Source organism: Candoia aspera, chromosome 13 (genome assembly GCF_035149785.1).
Source record: "Candoia aspera isolate rCanAsp1 chromosome 13, rCanAsp1.hap2, whole genome shotgun sequence".
Taxonomy (NCBI): Eukaryota; Metazoa; Chordata; class Lepidosauria; order Squamata; family Boidae; genus Candoia; species Candoia aspera.
Genome location: NC_086165.1, coordinates 5,121,613 through 5,143,019, shown reverse-complemented (window position 1 = coordinate 5,143,019; position 21,407 = coordinate 5,121,613). Strand labels below are relative to the sequence as shown.

Here is a 21,407-nt window from a genome sequence, read left to right as displayed (position 1 = left end):
ACGCTGCAGGGAAGCCCCTAACTTCAAACAAAAATCCGTAGTAAAAAAGAGTAACTCTATTTTGCATTCTCATTGGCAGCCAGCAAAGTTGGAAGTTCCTTTTGTATGTTGAATTACTAACAGATATGGAAAGGCGAGATCTTGAAGCGAGCTGGGCTGCCGAAGGGCTAAGACATGCATCAGCTCTTAAACGCCCGCCGTCCCCACGACCAACAGGAAAACCCGTGTTGGGATAGCAAGAAACAAGAGCTACCGGCGGTCAGCAGACCTGTTCTTCTGAGTCAGCTGATGTAAGGGATGCTCTGCAGGGATTGGATCGAAAGAAGACAGCTGATACAAGGAAGCTCTTCAGGGATTGGATAGCTGAAAAAGGAAGCTCTTCAAGGATTGGATAGAAAGAAGTCAGCTGATACCAGGAAGCTCTTCAGGGATTGGGTAGAAGGGAGAAGTCAGGTGACTCCCTTTGCCTAGGAAGGAGCATCTTGCTCAGATCAGGGGAAGATGGTGAGTGCGAGGGGCGTGTCGGGGGCGGTGGCTTTATTGCTAGCAGGGAAAAAGGGCTTTTTTTTTCATGACCCGAGGTGAAAGCCTCGATTTGTAAAAGAAAAATGGGTGCAAGTGCAGAAGTGTCAAAAGAGGACACTTGCCAGGGTTTCTCAGTCTCAGCCCCTTTAAGATGGGTGGACTTCAACTCCCCGAATTCCCCCAGCCAGCTTGCTAATTCCACTCTTCAGCAAAATAATCTGGAGTTTGGGTTGCGAAATAATCATTTTTGGTTCTTCCTACCAGAGGTTTCGATTCTGCGGGGATTTGGACTGTCCTGACTGGGTCTTGGCAGAAATTAGCACTTTGGCTAAAATAGTAAGTGGTTTTTTTCCTTGGGTTCCATTGATACTTTAATTATTTTAAAGTAGAATGGGGCTAGCATTTTATTACCTACTTGTAGTGGGGTTTGCCCCAGTCATCATAAGATTTTGCCCAGCCAACTACCATGTCATGCAGGCCGTGGGTGTCTGCAAGGGAGGGTCAAAAAGTCAAGATGATGGCCATGACCATGTGATTGAAGGCCCTCCCCTTAACCTGTATATAAACTATTTCTGGAATATTTTTCTGCAGTACTTCTGTATTGTACTTGAAATCATGAGTAGCTGGGCCTAATTGTAAACAAAGTATAAGCCATGTATGAACTCAAATCAAACCTCTTTAATTTTGACTTAATACATAATGCTTCTGGATAAATATTCTGTCCTTTTCAGCAGGAACAATTGTAAACTGTATGCTTGTCCAAGGCAATTTTTAAAATCTTTCATTAATCAATTTTATGTAGCCATCCTATCAGCATATGACTCAAAGTGGCATGCATCATCCATAAACAGTAATAGGTCAGACAAAACCACATCATAAAACAAAACACAAAACATTAACCCAAACAGCAATATACAAATGCATAAGTGCTAGGAAAAAAAGTCTTTTAAAACAGCCAGATTGGCTCAGCAGTGATAACTTCCCAGGGATACTTCTGTGAAGTTCCTGGAAAGGTGTTAATTGGATGCATTTTGTTATTTTACCATTTTTCTAGTCTTCGGTGAAGCTTAAGCTGATCTGTGCCCAGGTTCTGAAGAATGTGCTTGGAGAAGGCATTGATGTGAGTTCAGTCTTAATCTCTTTTGTGGGTACCTTTCAAACTTGGTTTCAATAAGTCCAGGATCAGTAAGAGAGAAGCACTTTCATATAAAACGTGAGACACTATTTTCTAAATAATAGATTCATAAATCAGCTACTCCATATTTGTGTTTCCATGGCAACTGAGGAATGCTTAAATTGGAGGCTCCAAAAACGTGTTCTGTAAACATAAAATTCTGTGATGGATAAAAAAAAATTTCAGAGTAGTTAGGGCTTCCCAGTGTTACATTTTTGCTGAGCTAAACTAGAGCTTGTTTTTTTTTTTCTTTTGCAGTATGACAAAATTCTAAAGTTAACATCAGATGCCAAGTTTGGTGAGTATCCTTCCCTTCTGTGTTCAAGAGCTAGGCTAGGATACCAACATTGTGCCAAAATTTCTCAACTGAAAATTACCCAATTAGAATCAGGGAGCATTTATTTCTTGAGTTTAATGCTGGTGCTGAAAGCAAATTTGTACATTGGGCACATGTACGAGGCAATCTGTTTTCGTACTTCAGCTGGTATTATTTTGCAAGAGATTTGTGAAATCTGATGTCTCTGAGCATCCAGCAAAATGTTTATTTTATTTATTATTCAAATTTCTATTACCGCCCATCTCCCCTCAAAATATGGCAGATCCCATAAAGCTGCCCCTGTCTTAGGCCTTTGCCTTGGAATTCCCAATTCTACAGACAATGGTTAAGTTCTTTTCCAAAATGTTGACCTAAAATAGGTAAATTTTGAGCAAAATAATGGCTGTTTCAGCAGACCTACACAGTTCTGGAGCAATTCATGGCCCTTGGGCTAATTACAGAGGATCCAGAGTGGCTGGAACGCACAAGGGGTTGCTTATATCCCTTTCAATGAAATGTGTTAGTCCAAAAACCTGCTACAGACAACCGTATTTCCTTTCTTTTCTGCTCCGCAGAATCGGGGGATGTGAAGGCAACCATTGCTGTTCTTACCTTCATTTTCTCCAGTGCCGCCAAATACAATGTGGACTCTGAGTCTCTCTCCAGCGAACTTCAACAGCTGGGGCTGCCCAAAGGTGAGCAGAGGGCAAGCGGAAACGGGCTAGGCCTTGGAATGGGCAGCTACAGAGGAAGAGAAGCTAAGCGGTAGCCGCAGACTGCTCTTTTCTAAGCCCTTAATGAAGCCTTACTCAACCTTCTGACCCTGGAGGAACACTTGAAATATTTTTCAGGCCTTGGGGAACCCCTGCACACTCAGGCTCAAAGATAGGCCGGAAGTTACAGAATTATTATACAGGTAGTCCTCACTTAACAACCATACTTTTAGTGATGGTTCGGACTTAGGACGGTGTTGAAAAAACTATTTGTGTCGTGTGTAGGCCTGTTTATATGCATTAAAAGAGTTCTTAAACTAAAAATAAAGAATGAAACCTCTTTCATGTGAAGTTGCCCAAATTTGAAATAATTTTTTAAATAAATCATGATCTCCCAAGGAACCCCTAGCGACCACTCGTGGAACCCGAGGGTGCCATGGAACCCTAGTTGAGAAACCCTGTCAATGTGATTCCTTATTCCTTATTAAGGCAAGGCCTTTATTAGAAGCGACTCAACGGTTGCAAAATTTGGGGGCAGGCTTTCAGTTTTTCAGTAAATAAAACCAAATGCATGGGAAGCCTTGAAATCATGAGTAGCTGGGGCTAAAGATGCTCAGCTGCTGATAAATCTTCAGACGGTCTTAAAACGGAGTAGGGAAAGAGATGGCATTTATAACACCCAAGCTTACTCCAGTGTTGGAAAAGTTTCAGAGTTCACCCAGACACGATTTTTGAGTTGTTGCTTTTAAAAATATAAATGTTAATGGATCCTCAGAACTATCTCTATCCATAAATAAAACATGTAGGTTGACAGAGTAGAAAACAGAAGGAGAATGAAACTGGGTATTTTCTGGACTAATGAAGCCAGAGGTAGAGGTAGCATAACTCAAAAACTTGCATTTGGTGCTTTTCATTTCTAACTGGCTTAACTTTTAGAGGATGACAGGATTCAATTGGGTTAAATGGCAAGAGGATTTGGACTGGATTGGGTTAATTCAGCCTATGTCTTGGTTGCAGAGCATGCTGCAGGATTGTGCCGGTCCTACGAGGAGAAACAGGGTCCCCTCCAGGACAGCCTCAGGAAGTGCAGCCTGAGATGTAAGTTACAGAACAAAAGGTCACTTTGGGGAAACTGCAGGTATCTGCAGGTATCTTCCCAGGATGAGATGTTTTCCCTTTCTTATGGAGAGATTTCTCAGCCCCGCAAGGTGCTTACAGATTCATTTGAGATGCATTCTGTAAAACACCAACAAGGCTGAACTGCATTGTCAAGGGATGCACAAAGCTGCTGGTCGCAGACTAGAATTTTCAGAGCGCTCCGGAATGTGCTGTTCCTTTTTGGGACCACGTTAATACTGTACTTAGCAATAGGGGTTCTCTTCCTGGAACAGTAAGTATTTCAGAAACCTGCTTTCTATTGGACAAAATGGTAGCAGAATGACCTGAAAGGCTGTCTGAGTTATGTCTGCATTCCTTTACATAAACATGTTTTAATTCAGCATTGGAAAGGCAAATGGTAATCTGTTTCTGGTGCAATTATTTGACTGGGCATTTTTTTTAACATGTTCCTTTGCCATCTGTATTTCTTCTCTTTTCTTTAGGGGTTGTAAGTAGCAGACAAAAACACACACAAAAAATTAAAAATCATAATAGATTTTGGAAGTTGCTGCAATGTGTGGCTGGGTGAATTCCTTGCCAATGCTCCTGATAAATTCAAGAGGACCAGTCTCTTGTACAGGGGGTGTGCCTAAGCTTTTGACTCCCTCTGCCTGCAGTGAATTGTCTGGATTCTGTGTCGTGGAGAGTGGATTATACACTTAGTTCCAGCGAGCTGCAGCAGGTCAATGAGCCTGTCGTTCACCTCAAGCTGAATGTGAAGGATGTCGACAGAAAGGTGACAGAGCCTGTTGCAATGACATTGTCGGCAGAAAAGTTCCGCGTCTTACTTGCTGGTAAGGACCCAGTCCAGACTTTCTCCACCTTTTGACCCTGGAGGAACCCTTAAAATATTTTTCAGGCCTTGGGGAACCCCTGCACAATCAGGCTCCAGTTTAGGCCAGAAGTTACAAAACCATGATATTCGTTTCGTAGGTAGGCCTGTGTATATGCATGAATAGGGTTCTTAAACTGAAAATAAAGAATGAAACTCATCTCTTTAAGGTGAAGTTGCCTGAATTTGAAAGAATTTTTTAAATGAATTGTTATCTCCCAGGGAACCCCGAGGGGCCTCTCACAGAACCGTGGTTGAGAAACCCTGAACTAGACATCTCTACAGCTTGGAGGTTCAGGGGTTGTTTGTATCTGCCGGAGCCTTGGAGTGTAGTGGGCGCAGGAGGTGTCAGGCAATCGCTTAGCTCTATTTAAAGAGGCAGAAAGGTCAGATTTCTTTTTTAAAATCTCCCAAGGCAGCAGGGAGATCAGGATGCCCGAATCCTTAGCCCTTCCCTCTGCCTCTTTCTAGCCACCGTGATATGCACCACTCTGCAGAGGAAACAGAAGCCAGGAGTAAAGGCTGCCTGATCAAATAGCATGGAAAAATATGTTTTTAAGAAAGGAATAGATGTTAGGGTTTGTTCTTTGATAATCTAAAGAGGGATACAGCAGAATTCTGGTGACAGTTCAGGACTTTCCATCGTGTTGGCAGCATCACGGAGAAACCCCCATCCCTCGTGTCTGTCTGCTTACAGGTAGTCCTCACTTAACAACCATTCATTTAGTGATGATTCGGACTTACAGCAGTGCTGAAAAAACTGGCTTATGACTGGTCCTCACACCTAAGACCGTCACAGCATTGCCTGAGGTCACGTGATCACAATTTGGGCATTTGGCAACCAGGTCGCATTTATGACAGTTGCAGCATCCTGTGGTCACATGATCGCCATTTCCAATCTTCCTGGCAGCAGAATCAATGGAGAGCCACGTGATTTGCTTAATGACCACATTGTTCGCTTCACGCCTATGGTGATTTGATTAACAACTGCTGCAAAAAAGGTCATAAAATTGGGTCAGATTTACTTAATGACCACTTCGCTTAGCAACCAAAATTCCAGTCCCAATTGTGGTCATTAAGTGAGGACTACCTGTAATCTCATTCATGACAGGACAGAGAGCAGACCCTTTGAAATTAGGAATTTCATGAGGGCCAGGGCAGTTCCTGGGCTCATGCACACTAAGCCACTTGTATGTAGTTAGGTTCTTTTCTTCTTTTTAATTTCCTACTTTCCCTCCTCAGAACTAAAACAGGCCCAAGCAATCATGAAAACACTCGACTGAGGACCCGCTGGATGCTGTCAGGACCGGAAGAGGCTTCGTTCTGTCCACAGGCCAAAATGTCTCCACTGGATTGTGACAGCCTGTGAAATATAAGCCAAGTGGCCAGATGCTGTTAAAGTACATTTCCCAGCGGCCCCAGCCAGCAAAGCCAATGGAGAATGGGAATGGCAGCACAGGAACGTCTGGGGGTCACAGGCTCCCAACCTCTGCCTTAGGAGAAGTCTATCTGATCTTTCATTTGAGCAAGAGTTGTCAAGGGAAAAAGTAGCCTAGATTTTGCTCTTGCGGCTCTGCCTCAAAACTACGAAAATACTTCCTTGTATTTTTTTTCTGTACTTCGTCGAACAGCAGAAAATTAAATCCCAGAAATGTGGCAAAACCTGCCTTTGTCAAATCTGTGTATTGAGTAAGGCTCTGGCCTCACTGCTGTTGGCTGGAAATGAAATAAACACGGTTTGATGTTTGTTTGTTTTTTAAGGTTTGAGTCCTAAGCTAGGTATGTAAGCAAATTTGTTCAAATCAGTATTTTTTACCTCAGCAATTTTAAGATGTGTGGACTTCAACTCCCAGAATTCCCCAGCCAGCATACTGGGAGTTGAAGTCCACACATGCTGGCTAGGGAATTCTGGGAGTTGAAGTCCACGTATCTTAAAGTTGCTGAGGTTGAGAAACACTGGTTTAAATGAATAGCTCCAACTGCATTCTAGAGAGGGTGATACCTGCTTAATAAAACTGGGCAGGGCCAATCTGGAGGAAAACCTAATTATATATCTACCTATGTAAACACTTCTGTATATGTTGTTAATAGCAACATAGACAGCACCCCAAGACTCATTCATTTATTACATTTTTAGACTTCCTCCCCATCTGTCAAAGACTACATACCCCATTGATAATTTCTTCTTTTTTTACTTTTTACTTAGCCTGCCCCTCCTTTTGTCTTCAGCCTTTGTTCAAGCCAGTCACCTTATGGTGTAATAGTGAGCTGTAGTGTAAAGTTGTTGGACAAGGAACAGGGAAACTTGGGTTCAAGTTCTCCCTTACCCACAGAAACCACCCTACAATATGTAAGATTTGGCTGGTCCCTTCTCAGCCCAGCCTACTTCACAGGGTTGTTGTTATGGGGGAAAAAACTGGAGGAAGTTGCTTTGATCTCCTGCCTGAGAAGTTGTTATATATTGAATGAATGAATGTGTTCAGCCAAGCAAGAGTGGGCATTTGATTTGCCCTCTCACCCCTATCCAATGCAGCTTTGGCACCAATATCAGTCCCTTGCATCAACCCTGGGGATCCCACAGCAAGCCCGCAAAGTGGTTGTATGAGGCTATAGGATGGTTGTCTTCCCACCAGCTTGGGGTTCCTTTGGGTTTTTATTTTTTATCTTTGTTGTTGTTCATGTTTGATATGTATTTTCATTGGGATACCGTTTTAATTGTTAATACTGCTTTGTAAGGTTATTTTTTTAAATTTTGTTATTTTATTTAGTTATTGAGGTTTTTATTTTTCATTTTTTAAATTGTTCTTTATTGTAATGGTTGCCTATTCTAAAACACACTCAGACTCACAAGCAGGAGCTTAATAATATCTGGTTTATTTAAGAATAGTATGCAAGTACAAAGAAAGCTGAGAATGATGAAAGCCAGCCAAAATCAAACTAAAAACCCCCAATACAAATGAAGTCCCACCCCCCACCCCCGTACAATCGTCTCAAATTCACAATCCCAGGTGCTCCTAACGAGTTCTGCTGATCAGCGGGAAAAGACCTTGAACAGAGAAGGTAACCCAAACACATTCCATCTAAATGAACACAGATAGAGAGCTTGGTACAAGGTCCCATAGCAGCTCCCAACCAGAAACGCGCGTCAGCGCCTTGGCATGTGAAACGTTACGATGTACAACGCACATTGAAACGGTGAACATGACATACCACCCCCCTAAAAAAGAAAAAAAAATCTTAAGCAGAAGGCTTCAAAGGGTAAGCCAAGTGGAAACGTTTAACTAAATCAGGAGCATTAACGTGGCGAGCAGGCACCCACTCAGGGTGAGGAAAGTGTTTCCAGTGGACCAGGTACTGGAGGGTGCCTCGAAGCTTGCGGGAATCAACGACCTCCTTGACTTCAAAGTGTTGCTGCCCGTCAATCATGACAGGAGCAGGAGGAGGAGGTTGGGGATGCCAGTGGGAAGAGTGGTGGACAGGCTTGAGCAGGCTGCAATGGAAAACAGGGTGCAAGCGTTTCAAATTGTGAGGCAGATCCAACTTAACAGTAACTGGATTGACAAGACCAACAATAGGGAAAGGACTAATGAATTTGGGAGCAAGTTTTTTCGAGGGTTGTGGGGACTTTATGAATTTGGTAGGAAGGTAAACCTGATCCCCAATTTTGAAATTGTGCTGCACAGAATGGTGTTTATCGGCTTAGAACTTGTAAGCAGCCTGGGCATCAGCCAATGCCTGCTTAATCACCAGCCAGGAATCAGCCAGCTGAACCGCCCAGTCAGATGTAGAACAAGACTGGGGAGAGGTGTGTGGTAGCTCAGGGATGGGAACAAAGTCGTGCCCAGAAACCACACGAAAAGGGGTCTGTCCAGTGCTCTGATGGACAGCATTGTTGTAAGCCACCTCAGCAAAGGGCAACAAGTCAACCCAGTTGTCCTGATGGTAAGTTATGTATGCTCTAAGGAACTGCTCAAGGGTAGAGTTCAAAACCTCCGTAGATCTGTCATTCTCAGGATGCGACGATGTGGACAACACCTGTTTGGTGCCAATCAATTTTAAAAATGATTTCCAAAACTGGGAAGTGAACTGTGTCCCGCGGTCGGTGACCAAACGGGAGGGGCTACCGTGGAGACGGTAGATGTGGATGAGAAATAGGCGGGCCAATTGCGGGGCCGAAGGGATGGACGCACATGGAATGAAATGGGCTTGTTTGGAGAAAAAATCCTTTACAACCCAAATGACAGTTTTCTTCTGACTGGGTGGTAGGTCCACGATAAAATCCATAGAAATCTCCTCCCAGGGATGGGATGGGATGGCCACTGGCTGCAGAAGCCCCTGTGGTTTACCCCCTTTTCGCTTTGACATGGCACAAACAGGACAGGAAGCAAGATAGTCCTTTACATCACGCCTTAATGTTGGCCACCAAAATTGACAGCGAACTAAATGCAAGGTTTTAACAAAACCAAAGTGTCCAGCAAGCTTGTCATCATGGGAACGCTGCAAAACATCAGCCCTTAAAGTTTCAGGCACATAAAGGCGGTGCTCCACCCACGCCAGACCATTTTCAAAGGAAACATTGTCTCTATTAGCTAGCAACCAAGTATCCGATTTCAGCACCTGGAGAAAGTCCTTCTGTAACTGACAAGGAACCTGCGTTTTCCGCTTCCCAGACGGGGCTGGGGGCGGGGTTGCCTGCGCACGGGTCTGGCTCCGGGTGACAGCAACCAAGCCCAGTTGTGGTTCAGTGAAAACAGTCCCAACCACATCTGCTACCTGGTCAAGGTCCTGAGGTAACCGTGACAAAGCATCGGCCAGCAAGTTTTTCTCTCCTGGAATAAATTTTAATTGGAAGTTAAAGCGACTGAAAAATTGAGCCCAGCAAATTTGTTTAGGAGTGAGATGCCGGGGGGTGCAGAGGGCCTCCAAATTCCTGTGACCAGTCCAAACCTCAAAAGGGCATTTAGCACCTTCCAGGAGGTGACGCCATGCTTCCAGAGCAGCTTTTACAGCAAAAGCCTCTTTTTCCCAAACATGCCACCGGCGTTCAGTTTCAGAAAACTTTCTGGACAGATAAGCGCAGGGTTTCAGGTGGTTTTCAGAATCTCTTTGTAATAATATAGCCCCAATTGAGAAGTCAGAAGCATCAACTTGGACCACAAAGGGGCGTTCAGGATCCGGGTGCTGTAAAATAGGCTGAGCAGTGAAGAGGGTTTTTAACCTCTCAAATGCTGTCTGGCAGTCAGGTGTCCAATTCAGCACTGCCCCAGGATTTTTCACTTTGCGTGTCTCTCCCAAACCCTTGGTTTTTGGGCAGTCTGCGGCTTGATGCCCTACCTTTCCGCATTGGAGACACTGGCCCCGCGTGTAGCGCTGATCCCTCTCCTCGTCCCACGCTCTGTAGCCTGATGGGGCAGCAGTTGCCCCGCTTCGGGGTCCCCGCATCGTGGTTGGTGGTCTCTCGGGCCATCTGGTTTGCATGTAGGTGTGCTGGGCATGCTCAGCCTTCCTGGCCAGACAGATCCAGTCGTGCAATGACTCTGGGTCATCCCTGCATAGTGCCCATTTTAGGATGTCCCGATTGAGCCCTTCTTTAAACCTTTCTATGAAGGTTGACTGAGACCAATCGGGGACCTTGCCTGCCAAAGCTTTAAATTCCAGGGCATAGTCGGCTACCGACCTGTGGCCCTGGGTGAGATCCTTTAGCGCCTTCTTAGCTCGTGCCTTGGCCAGAGGATCCTCAAAGTGCAGCTTTAACGCGAACACAAAGTCCTCAAAGGACTCAAGCTCAGGGGCGTCAGCTTCCGTTAATTGGACATACCAGTCTGCTGCTCTGCCTTTTAGCTTAGTGGCCACTGCCGTTATCTTAGTCTCCTCGGAAGGGAAGCATGGCCCAAATTGCCTCATGTAGCTCTTTGCATTAGTTAGAAAAAAAGATAGCTTGGTGGGATCCCCATCAAATTTGACAGAGAAGTCCTTCACTGCCCCCCCTGCTGGAGTGGAACCGGTGGCAGCTCGAGTGGTGGGCCCCCAGGTCATGGCAGTGGTCCCCCTTCGAGGCGGAGATCCATCATGGAGCCGTCTCCGGCCCCGCTCCACGGGCGGTTCAGGGGGGAGGATGGGAGATGGTTGCGTGAAGCTGGGACTGCCATCGTGCCTCTCCTGGCCGCCCACCGCTAAAGACAGGTTTCTTAACAGATACTCCATCGATTCCATTTTGGCCTCCAGTACTCTCAGCCTCTCAGGGGTTTGAGATTCCTCCCCCCGTCGCACGTCAGGCTGTCTCTCCATTGCTACCGTGGTAGATTCCACCTCTGGGGTCAGCGGGAACCGGTGCTTCCACGATGCCTGGGACGTCCCCGGCTGGGGCTCTCCCATCGACTCCCGGCTGATCAACTCCGCAAGTGGTCCACTCGGTGCCGGTTGCGCTGGTTCTCCCCCATCGCTAGATCCCCCCAGCTCCGGGCTGGAACTCGACTCCTTCGGGTAATATGAAAGCTTGGGGGTGGGGGGGCTCGGCTCTCCACTCCGGATCGTCGACTTGGGTAACGGGTTAGTCGGCTCCTCAAGTTCCCCGGACGCTAGTTTCGACTCTGCCATCGTTAACTGCTTCCCTCACAAGAATTGATCTTGGTAGGAGCTAACGGTGTACTTTGGTGATTCTCCACTTTATGTGATGGTTGCCTATTCTAAAACACTCTCAGACTCACAAGCAGGAGCTTAATAATATCTGGTTTATTTAAGAATAGTATGCAAGTACAAAGAAAGCTGAGAATGATGAAAGCCAGCCAAAATCAAACTAAAAACCCCCAATACAAATGAAGTCCCACCCCCCACCCCCGTACAATCGTCTCAAATTCACAATCCCAGGTGCTCCTAATGAGTTCTGCTGATCAGCGGGAAAAGACCTTGAACAGAGAAGATAACCCAAACACATTCCAACACAGATAGAGAGCTTGGTACAAGGTCCCACAGCAGCTCCCTCCCAGCCAGGCACGCGCGTCAGTGCCTTGGCATGTGAAACGTTACGATGTACAATGCACATTGAAACGGTGAACATGACATTTATTCCCTTGCTTGCTTCCACTGTGGTAGGGTTTCAATGGTTACTATGCTTAGTAAGGTTTTTAGTCGTTATTTTTGTTACTTATTTATGCTATTCGTTTGCTTAAGGCTTTCATTTTTTTAATTTTTGTTCTTTATTTGCTTGCTTGCGTTGTGATACGGTTTTAATTGTTGTTAGGCTTGTAAGCCGCCCAGAGTCACTTTTTGCAAGACAGGCAGCTCTGTAAATTTACTCAACGAATAAATACGTGGGAAAGAAAAGCTACAGCTGTAAACCGTCTTTGCAAACCACCACCACCACAACACACACACACCCGGCTCAGTTGCAACAATTCACGGCCGCTCCTAATTGGCACCAGAGGCGCCCGCGCTTGCCCATTGCTGCACTGGTCCTAGCCAAGCAGCGTGGGTGCGTTCCTCGGAAACTACAACTCCCAAGATGCTCGGTGGTACCTCTCGCCCAATGGGAGCAGAAGGGGCGGTTCCCGGGGTAACCCTTCGTTGTCCGGAGCCGCGGGCGGCGGGCGGTAGAAGCCAGCGCGGATGCAGCAGGGGCGGCCAGTGCAGGCAGGCAGGCTGTGGCTGGGAGCGCTGAGTGGTGCCCTTTCTCTGTCCTTGACTTTTGCGAACCCCACGGTTTGGGCTCAGGTGAGTTACACCCACAGGAGCGGATTTGTTGCGAGCCAGCTCTGTTGCAGTTGTATTTTTGCCTAGAGCAGCGTTTCTTAAAATTTTTGCCCTTCCTGCTTTTAAAATTATGGAGCCTTTGTTTGTACGGGGTACATTTATTGATACGGAGCGTAGGAAAAAATAAAACTGGCTCGTGCGTAGAATATTTACTTCCTGAATCAAGGAAAGATAACAATATGAAACGCATGAGATTTTTTTTTCCTGCCGTTCAGTCGTGTCCGATTCTCGGGGACTTGCCTGGACTAATCCCTGCAGTTTTCTCGGCAAGATTTCAGAAGTGGTTTGCCGTGGCCTCCTTCCATATCAAGATAAATAAAATATTTTTCTTGGAAACCCTATTTTTTTTAACAACTAAAAAATAATAACGAGAAGAGGGACATTCTCTTAAACATTTGCAAGTATCTTCGACATCTAGCAAATAATTTTGATTTTGCGGACCCCCGAGAGGGACTTGGGGGACCCCCAGGGGTCTTCAGAGACACTTTAAGAAACCCTGGCCTAGCATATTGCATGAGGAAGAAGCTGGTGGGTTGCACCCACCTGCCTGTTTTCAGCTCTGAAAGCAATGCGACGAAAAAGGATTATGTAATAATGAAGTATGCATCTTGTTGCTTTTCTCCTGTACCTTTCACTACACATAGGTCTTTTTAAATTTATCTTATTTATTTATATTTCAAATTTAGGCACTGCCCATCTCACTCAAAGAGCGACTCTGGGCAGTTTACAATAACACCAGAATAAATAGTAATTGAAATACAGTAAAAGCAATACTCTTAAATAAAAATATACAATCCAAGATAGAGATGTTTAAAAGGTTTTAATTTAATTCACGGGAGCATCTTCAGGGTGCTAACCACCCCCAGGATTGATTACCCCCTCTCCCGCCCCACGCCATGTGAGATACCAGAGCCAGGTCTTCGCCCCTTTCTAGAAGGCCAGGAGAGTGGGGGCCTGCCTCACCTCTGGGGGGAGAGTGTTCCAAAGGGTGGGGGCCGTGGCAGAGAAGGCCGTCCTCCTGGGTCCCTGTCAATCTTGCATGGACGGGGTCCGTAACATGCCCTCTCTGCCTGACTGGGTGGGACAGGTCGATGGAATGGGGGTGAGATGGTCCCTCAGGTAACCTGGACCCATGCCACGTGGGGCTTTAAAGGTGATGACTAACAGGCCCGCAACTAGGGTCTCTGTCACTCGAGGCAAACATGGATTCCGCACCCATTTTGGCGCCCCCTAGCGTAGCACCTGGGGCACATGCCCCACTTGCCCCCCCCAGTTGCAGCCCTGATGACCTACACCTTGAATTGGACCCAGAAGCAAACTGGCACCCAATGCAGCTCCCGCAGCAAAGGTGTCACTTGTGCCGTCCTCGGGGCACCCAAGACTGCTCTCGCAGCCGCATTTTGAACCAGCTGTAGCTTCTGGATGCTCTTCAAGGGCAGCCCAATGTAGAGCTCATTGCAGTAGTCCATTTTTTCCTCTTTTTCCCCCTGCTTTTCTAGGATGCCAGAAGGCCCAGAGCTCTTCCTAGCCTGCAAATACATCAACGCGGAGTGTGCAGGAATTAGGTTTACGGGGAAGGTAGAAAAATCAGAAGTTAGCAAGAATCCAGAGGTGCCTTTCGAGAGCGATGGATACCTGATCTTGGCTGTGTCCCGGGGCAAAGAGCTGAAGCTCACCCTGACGCCCATCAAACAGGAGAGCTCGACTTCAAAAAAGCTGGCCCACACCAAACGGGACCAAGTGGGATCCCAACGTCCTCTGGATCTTGTTTTCCGTTTTGGCATGAGTGGGAATTTCAAAGTGGTCCCAGCTTCTGACATGCCCAAACATGCGCACTTGCGTTTCTATACCCAAGAGACGCCACCCCGAGCCCTCTGCTATGTGGACATCCGGCGTTTTGGCAGGTGGGAGGTGGATGGCACCTGGCAGCCAGACCGAGGGCCCTGCGTGATGTTGGAGTATGAAAAGTTCAGGTGAGGGCTGCCTCCTGCCCAGCTTGCTGCTGCACCTGAGGCCCGGCTTGTATGTGCATTTCAACCCCGTGGTGTTCTTGAAGTTAAAAATGCAGAGTTTTTTCACAAGCTAGATCAGCATAGCACAGGATTTCTCAAAATCATACGTATTTCTGCTTAGAACTAACACCTGTAGTTCAATGCGATTTACCTTAGAGCTGTATGGGGTTTATGTAACACGGGGTTTCTCAGCCTTGGCAACTCGAAGATGTGTGGACTTCAACTCCCAGAATTCCCCAGCCATGCATCTTTAAGTTGCCACGGTTGAGAAATACTGGCACAGCAGGAAGGAAATCTTGTGATTTGTCCTCAAGATGGGATGGAATACAATTCCCATCATCCATCATCAGCTAGTGGCTGGAGGGACGGGAATTGCAGCCCAACACATCTAGGAGTAGTCAGATTGGAGAAGGTCGGGGTGGACGTAGGATCCCGTCCCTTGACAATCACAACCACACATGGGGTTTATCATGTCAGTAAGAGAAGATAATGGATTTTTAAAAGTGATCTCAGACTTTACCTCCAAAGGACTTAAAGCAGGGTAAATTACCCAATAATCCGAAGGAATCTGGTTGCACCTTTTCCAACTAACAAATTTTATAAAAAGGCTGCAGCTCGTGAAAGCTTGTGCTTTTTGATAAAATTAGTCAGTCAGAAAAGGTGCTACCAGAATCTTCCCATTTTTTGCTGCCCTTCTACGTCTTTCCTGCAATGTCTCTGATCTCCAGACTGCATAGTCTCTTCTCCAAGTTTCTCTTTAATAGCTCTTTCCTACCTTCCCCAAGGGCATCTCTAAATTCCTTTGCAGAACCCAAATATTTATCTGGGATTTGCCTTTCCCTGTTGGGCTACACCCTGCTAACAAATCATGACCTGCTTTCCAGGGACAACGTTCTGAGGAATCTCTCTGACAAGGCCTTCGATAAACCCATCTGTGAGGCTCTGCTAAACCAGAAGTTTTTCAATGGGATTGGCAACTACCTCCGGGCTGAAATTCTTTACCGGTGAGTCTATGAACTGGCCTGGGCCCTCTGCCTTGGTGTCTGCTGGAAAGCTTAGGAGATTTCATAGTCCTATGCTGGAGTATCCAGAAGACCGCTTTCAACTCCAGGAAGCATCTGGCGATAACATGTTGGAAGTTGTGTTGAGACTTGCAGGCGGACTGCAGATACAGCACCAACTGCACTGCAAGCTGGAAGCTGTTCCATGTACTTCTAGGATAGGAAGCCTGTGCTTTGAGCCTCCAGCTGTGGGGTTATAGGCAATGTATGCTCTAAATGCTTTTGGTCATGAAAGGATACAGAAATGTGTAGAGACCAAAAGTGTTGTGGGAGGTATTTCTTGACCACCCTAAACTGTGACCATCTTTCTTCTGCCAAAGTGTCTTGCTTAAATGAGATCCATCTGTAATGGTATGTGGGAATGACCTTGGGAGACAGAAGAAAGAGCTGCAGCCTAGATCTGGTAAATGAAATCTGAGTCCAAAAGAGGGATGGGGATGGAGAAGGCGTCTCAGAAGGGTCCCTCCCTCGTTTTCAGGAGAGTAGAAGTAAGGGAGGGGAGAGGTAGTTTCAGACTTGCAAGGTTGATGTCTGCCCTTTGGGGTAGTCCAGACCAGAAGCACCAACCATGAGTATTAACACCATCTGAGCATTTAACCATCTTTTCTTTGGCCTCTTCTAGATCAAAGATCCCTCCCTTTGAGAAGGCACGGACGGTTCTGGAGGATCTGCAGCATGGGCTGCAGGTAAGACGTTAGGAGAAGCCCAAAGGGTAGAGTGATGGAGTGATGCACTGTTGGGATCTTAGCAGTCGAAAGTGCTCCAGATCTGGTCTAGGCCTTCCTCTACCTGTTGGCTGCTCCTGGAATCTCACTGTACTTGTGCAGGCTCAAGAAAATCACCACCCCTTAGCTCCAATTTGGCTACTGTGCAAGTCCAGGAAAAGACACGGCTACTTCAAGCAGCAGCTCACAATTTGATTTGAGGACCCTTGCCCACTTCAGATTTGAACATTGCCCACCTCCACAGAAGTGCCAACTTGTCTGCTTCCCTCTTGTGAGCCATCCAAGTTTGTCACAGTGCAGATTTTTTGAGTGGACAGAAGGTAATGGGGGGGAAGCTTCATCCAAGTATGGGAAGAACCTCACACAGTTGCTAGCTTCCCTAAGGATATTATTAGCTTGCAAAAAGGCTGGTGGTTCATGTTTCTTTGCTGTCCTGGTATGGTATCGTTAAATTCATGGAGAAAATCTATCTATGTAGCCGCCAACAGTTGGCCCTGACTTAATGGCACGTAATCAACTCTAGTATTCTGTTGTTCAATTAATCTTTCAACGCCTAATGGGCGCTCCCTGCTGATCCTACCTGGTCTCGATGAGCGAAGCAGGGTCAGACCCAGTTAGTATTCTATTACTTGGATGGAAAGCCAAATCTGCAGTCACAGAGTGGACTGAGCAGTCAAAAATTATTCTGCTAAAACAGCCCGTGGCAGACCACGTCCGTATTGCGGCCACAACACTATATGGCGTTTGCCAAGGCCCAGCTCAGCTGCAGGACTTTACCTGTTTTTTTAATACAAAGTTTTATACGAAGAAGGAAGGCAGAGGAATGTCTGATGGGAACCCCTTGTTTTGCCCATTTAGAAAGATTCCTGTTTACCTGACTTCTAGTCTCCACGTTGCAGGTTTCTGGGACAACCTTGAGCAAGAAAGTGAAGCTGAAACGAGAGAACCCCGACTTGCTGGAGCTCTGCCACATGTTGCCCATGGAGGCCGTGAATCTAGGTAAGCACCAGGTTGGGCCCCCAAAGGACACCCCGATTGAGATGGGTGAAGTTTATGGCCATTATTCACTCATGGGCTTGCCTTCACCACAGGAGGTGGCAAAGGTTACGACCCAACCAACCGAGAGGATGCTGCAGTCTTTGAAGAATGGCTGCGCTGTTACTCTGCTCCGGGCATGAAATCCATGCGCGATGCTAATGGCAGGACCATCTGGTTCCAGGTAGGGATACAGGGAGAGGCAGCCTTCTAGGTAGACGATGGGCCCATCTTTGTCCTGTCCTTGGCTGGTTTGCAGGCTGCCCCAGTGTTGGCCTAGTGTGTTATACACAAACCCAACCCTTTTCCCCTGTAAACATGGCTAATGGCTTAGCATATGGTAGGAATCTCATTGTGGCTTATTTAATAGATGATGGTTAAAGAAACTGGGACTTCACACAAGAAATGGATCTGGTCAGGGGCTGCCTTTGCATTATAACTACAGTGACCATACATCCTTTAATATATAAGGACAGTCCTTATATTATATACTACATATGCTATATATGTGGCAGAAGGCTGCCGAAAGACATTTCTGGCATCTTGAAGGGGTTGTACAAGCCCGTTTTTGCTTTTTTGCTACAGTAAACAAACACAGGTTCCCCACTGGAAGATGGTGTGTAAGTATTTACACAAACAGTGCGCTTGTGATGTGTTTCCATTACCAGCTGGGGCTGTGTTTTCATCCTGTTCAATTCTCAACCGTTTACATAATTAGTATTCATGGTTTTCCAGGCACTGGCTGATCAATACCTGTGTATAGCAAAACTGGCCTATCTCTACTCCAAGAAATCTCAACTATTTTTCTTCCATGCAGGGAGACCCTGGACCCATGACTCCGAAAGGTCAGCTTCACTTTTACATGTTTTCCAGTAGTTTGAGGAAAAGAGAAAATGAGAGAATGCGTTATTTTCTAAACCCCTGTAGTAATTCAAGGTGTGTGACAAACTGGTTTTGATTCATCCTCCTAGACCAGTGTTTCTCAACTGTGGCAACTTGAAGATGTGTGGACTTCAACTCCATGACTGACTGAGGAATTCTGGGAGTTGAAGTCCACACATCTTAAAGATGCCAAGGTTGAGAAACACTGTTGAGAAACACATGGTAAGATTTGGCTTTTCCCTGTGATGAGACTCCCTGCTTTTCTTTGAAATTCACTTTATTATCAGAGTAGAATCTTTCAACTATTTCATTTTTGACTGTAGGTTTTGGTACTTGTATTGGTTTTCATGTTGTGAGCAGCTGAGAGCCTGCATGTGCTTACAGGATGTAAGTGAGAGAGAAAATTTTGTGAGTAAATCAGCCAGGCTGCTAATAAACCTATACAGCAGCATGTAGGTTGGCAACAAAGATGTTTGACCGGATCCTAGCCCAGGGCAATTTCTACTTGCAGCCAGAAGATGTCAGATTTGACTGCTCACTTTTCCAGTTAAAGGCTCCGGGGATCAAAGTTCTTTGCTGGAAAATAGAGAAATCTGAACAAGATGGACATGTGCCCTGACTGAGAAAAGTCACGATCTCTTCCTGTATCATTATAGTTAATTAACAAATTAATTTTCAAATTATAATTAATTTGAAGATGGCACTGATCTAATTGTGTGTGTGTGTGTGTTTTTAATCCCAGGGGGGAAATCACAGAAAAAGAAGGTAAAAGTAAATTCTAACACAGCTGCTCAGAGTTCAAAGGTAAGGTTTTTTTTTCAGTAAATCATTTATCCTAGACATTAAGGTCTCTCTCTCATTTATTTTTCTGCCTCTTTGTGTAAAGTTCCTAGAATTATTGGTTCTGTTAAGTTCCTCTCCCCTGAAAGCAGAGCATAAAAACAGCACTGAAAAACAGTCAGAGAACTAGATAATGGGACCAAAGATCAGGAAGGCTGGGGCAGACAGAAACACCATAGTCCAATATTTGACAATTAACAAGTTAGCTCTTTTCTGATCTATTAACTGGATGAAGGAAAGAGGTTGCAGGAATATGTGGTCAGGACAATTCAGGTGCACATTATTAAACTACACAAGGAACTCAGATTTGTTACAGTGTGATAATGATGTGCATTGTAGTACAGGTAGTCCTCGATTTATGACAATTGGGATCGGAATTTCCGTCGTTAAGTTGTTGCGGTTGTACGTGGAGTCACCATGTGACCGGACCCAATTTTATGACCATTTTTACAGTGGCTGTTAAGCAAATTTTCTTCCCCAATGGGCGTTTTTGCTGGAAAATGGCAAAAAGCATTGCAAAACATGATCATGTAACTGCGGGACACTGCAACTGGTCGTAAATTGGAGCCGGTTGTCAAGCGCCCGAAATGCAATCATGTGATCCTGGGTGTGGGTGCGATGTTTTGTGATGCTCGAAAGTGCTTTACAGGCTGTAAAGAACCCATTCCGAGGCCATTGTAACTTCTGACCGTTGTTGAACGAATGGTCATAAGTTGAGGACTACCTGTACTGTGGTTCCTATATTGCATTAACCACAGTTTGTCAAATACACCACAAATTTACAACATGCTCAGCAACCCCAAACCAGTTACTTTATCTACAGTTCATCAAGCACAGAGTTCTTGTTTACTACTCACTATGCCTATTTCATGGAAGATTTGTTAGGAGGGTGTGTATGATGTGTATAGATTTGGCCTTCTCAGTACTCAAAATTAAGAACCTCAGTATGTAATTCTGTACGAGTAATATCCCATATTTTAGGATGTTGCCTTGTTCTCTGTAAGACGAAGAACAGTTCAAAACATGTCACATAAATCCCATACGGCTGTTCTCTCCCCTGGTATTGGGTTGGAGTTCCATCATTTATGGCATTGCCATGGTCCAACATATCTGGAGGATACAAATTTGGGGACTGGTGGGTCTCCAGCTTTGTAACAAAGCAACATTCAGAGGCCCGCAGGTTCCCCACCTCTGCCCCAGATCAACTTTTGATCTCCGGATTTTATCCACCCCATTTGAATGGGTGGGTTGGCTTTCCCAAGCATCTGTCCATCTCTGTAGGTCACCAAGCAGCTGGCAAGGAAGAATTCCAACATCAGTCCTGCTCAGAAAGAAGTTAAAAGAAGAAGGAAACTTAGAACAGAGAGTGGAATTATCCCAGAAAAGGAGGATGGCGGTATGGTAAACAGATCCAGGAGACCAAAGACCAGATCTCAGAGATCCTCTCCTGATTTGCAAGAGGCTTTGCTGCCAAGCTCTCCAGCTGAAGCACAGAAGAAGCGAACGCCTGCTCAGAAAAAAGAGAGTGAGGAACATAATCTGTCTCGGGTTTATGAGGGCTGCCTAAAGTGTCTACCAACTGGGTCTTCTAACTGTTCTTAATTTTCCTTTTTAGTTAAGGCAGCTACAATCTCAAGATCTAGACGGGTAAAGGCTTCGTAGCCCTTCTTAGTGCAGAATGGCCATTGCGCAAGCTTCAAGCAGGTCTTGAAGATAAGGGCAGCTTTTTGACCCAAGATTACCAACTGAAGAACCCTTGTAAGAAAGCTTTTTCCTACTTCCTCATTTACAAACTTTTAAGCGTTTTGTTACCCACAAACTTCTCTGATGGCACTAACACTCTTTTTCAAAACCTGCACTCTTAGACAAAAATGCCTTTGGTTTCAAACTGTCCTTGCAAGAGGAGCTGGAAAAGAGTCCAGCAATTTGAATACTTGCCACCTCTCAACTTCTTATGGAAAGAATTCTTGCACAATTCAGGGAACTTTCTGAAGAAAGGTTCTGGACAGCAAGTGAATAAGATTTAATCTATGTATTCAAATCTCCCTCAACTTTCAACAGTTAATCAAATGCTCTGCCTTCCTTTTTTAACAGCCTGTGTGTTTTTAAAAAAACTGCTTTTTTGTACCAATAAAAAAGGTCCTGCTTTAAAAGGAGCTTTTCTGTGGCAGAAAACCATTGAGGGAAATCCTTGAAGCAATGACACCAAACTCTACTCATTCAGTCAGCAATTCCTTTTAATTTTTTGCGTATTTCCTTCCCCGCAAGGAGTCTACACTTTAAAAAATCAAGCATGAACTTTTCCACCCCTATTTGTTCCAATACATGGTGCAGTCTGTACACGTGGCTGTGCTGTATCCCTCCCCTAAATTAGGCCCAGCTATC

General features: G+C 45.5%; 2 protein-coding genes across 2 annotated transcripts; both read left to right on the top strand.

Annotated features, from left to right (window-relative positions):
• Positions 1–484: 484 nt before the first annotated feature.
• Positions 485–6,465, top strand: COMMD4 (COMM domain containing 4). Its single transcript, XM_063314204.1, has 8 exons — positions 485–504; positions 790–861; positions 1,580–1,645; positions 1,958–1,997; positions 2,591–2,710; positions 3,746–3,826; positions 4,504–4,680; positions 5,961–6,465. Exons 1-8 carry the CDS (start codon positions 502–504, stop codon positions 5,999–6,001), a joined length of 600 nt encoding a protein of 199 aa, XP_063170274.1. The 5' UTR covers positions 485–501; the 3' UTR covers positions 6,002–6,465.
• Positions 6,466–12,340: 5,875 nt separating this feature from the next.
• On the top strand, positions 12,341–21,241 carry NEIL1 (nei like DNA glycosylase 1). Its single transcript, XM_063314216.1, has 10 exons — positions 12,341–12,428; positions 13,967–14,440; positions 15,364–15,483; positions 16,163–16,226; positions 17,165–17,264; positions 17,357–17,484; positions 18,118–18,145; positions 18,925–18,986; positions 20,304–20,547; positions 20,638–21,241. The coding sequence occupies exons 2-10, from the start codon at positions 13,968–13,970 to the stop codon at positions 20,682–20,684; spliced, it is 1,266 nt and encodes a 421-aa protein (XP_063170286.1). The 5' UTR covers positions 12,341–12,428; position 13,967; the 3' UTR covers positions 20,685–21,241.
• Positions 21,242–21,407: the final 166 nt, after the last annotated feature.

Excerpts from the sequence above, each read along its gene's own strand:
- NEIL1 (XM_063314216.1), top strand. The coding sequence starts at position 13,968 with ATGCCAGAAGGCCCAGAGCTCTTCCTAGCCTGCAAATACATCAACGCG. Across the intron at positions 17,265-17,356 it reads CATGGAGGCCGTGAATCTAG|GAGGTGGCAAAGGTTACGAC; the intron begins GTAAGCACCAGG and ends CCTTCACCACAG. Across the intron at positions 18,987-20,303 it reads CAGCTGCTCAGAGTTCAAAG|GTCACCAAGCAGCTGGCAAG; the intron begins GTAAGGTTTTTT and ends CCATCTCTGTAG.
- COMMD4 (XM_063314204.1), top strand. Across the intron at positions 1,998-2,590 it reads AACATCAGATGCCAAGTTTG|AATCGGGGGATGTGAAGGCA; the intron begins GTGAGTATCCTT and ends TCTGCTCCGCAG. Across the intron at positions 3,827-4,503 it reads CAGGAAGTGCAGCCTGAGAT|TGAATTGTCTGGATTCTGTG; the intron begins GTAAGTTACAGA and ends CTCTGCCTGCAG.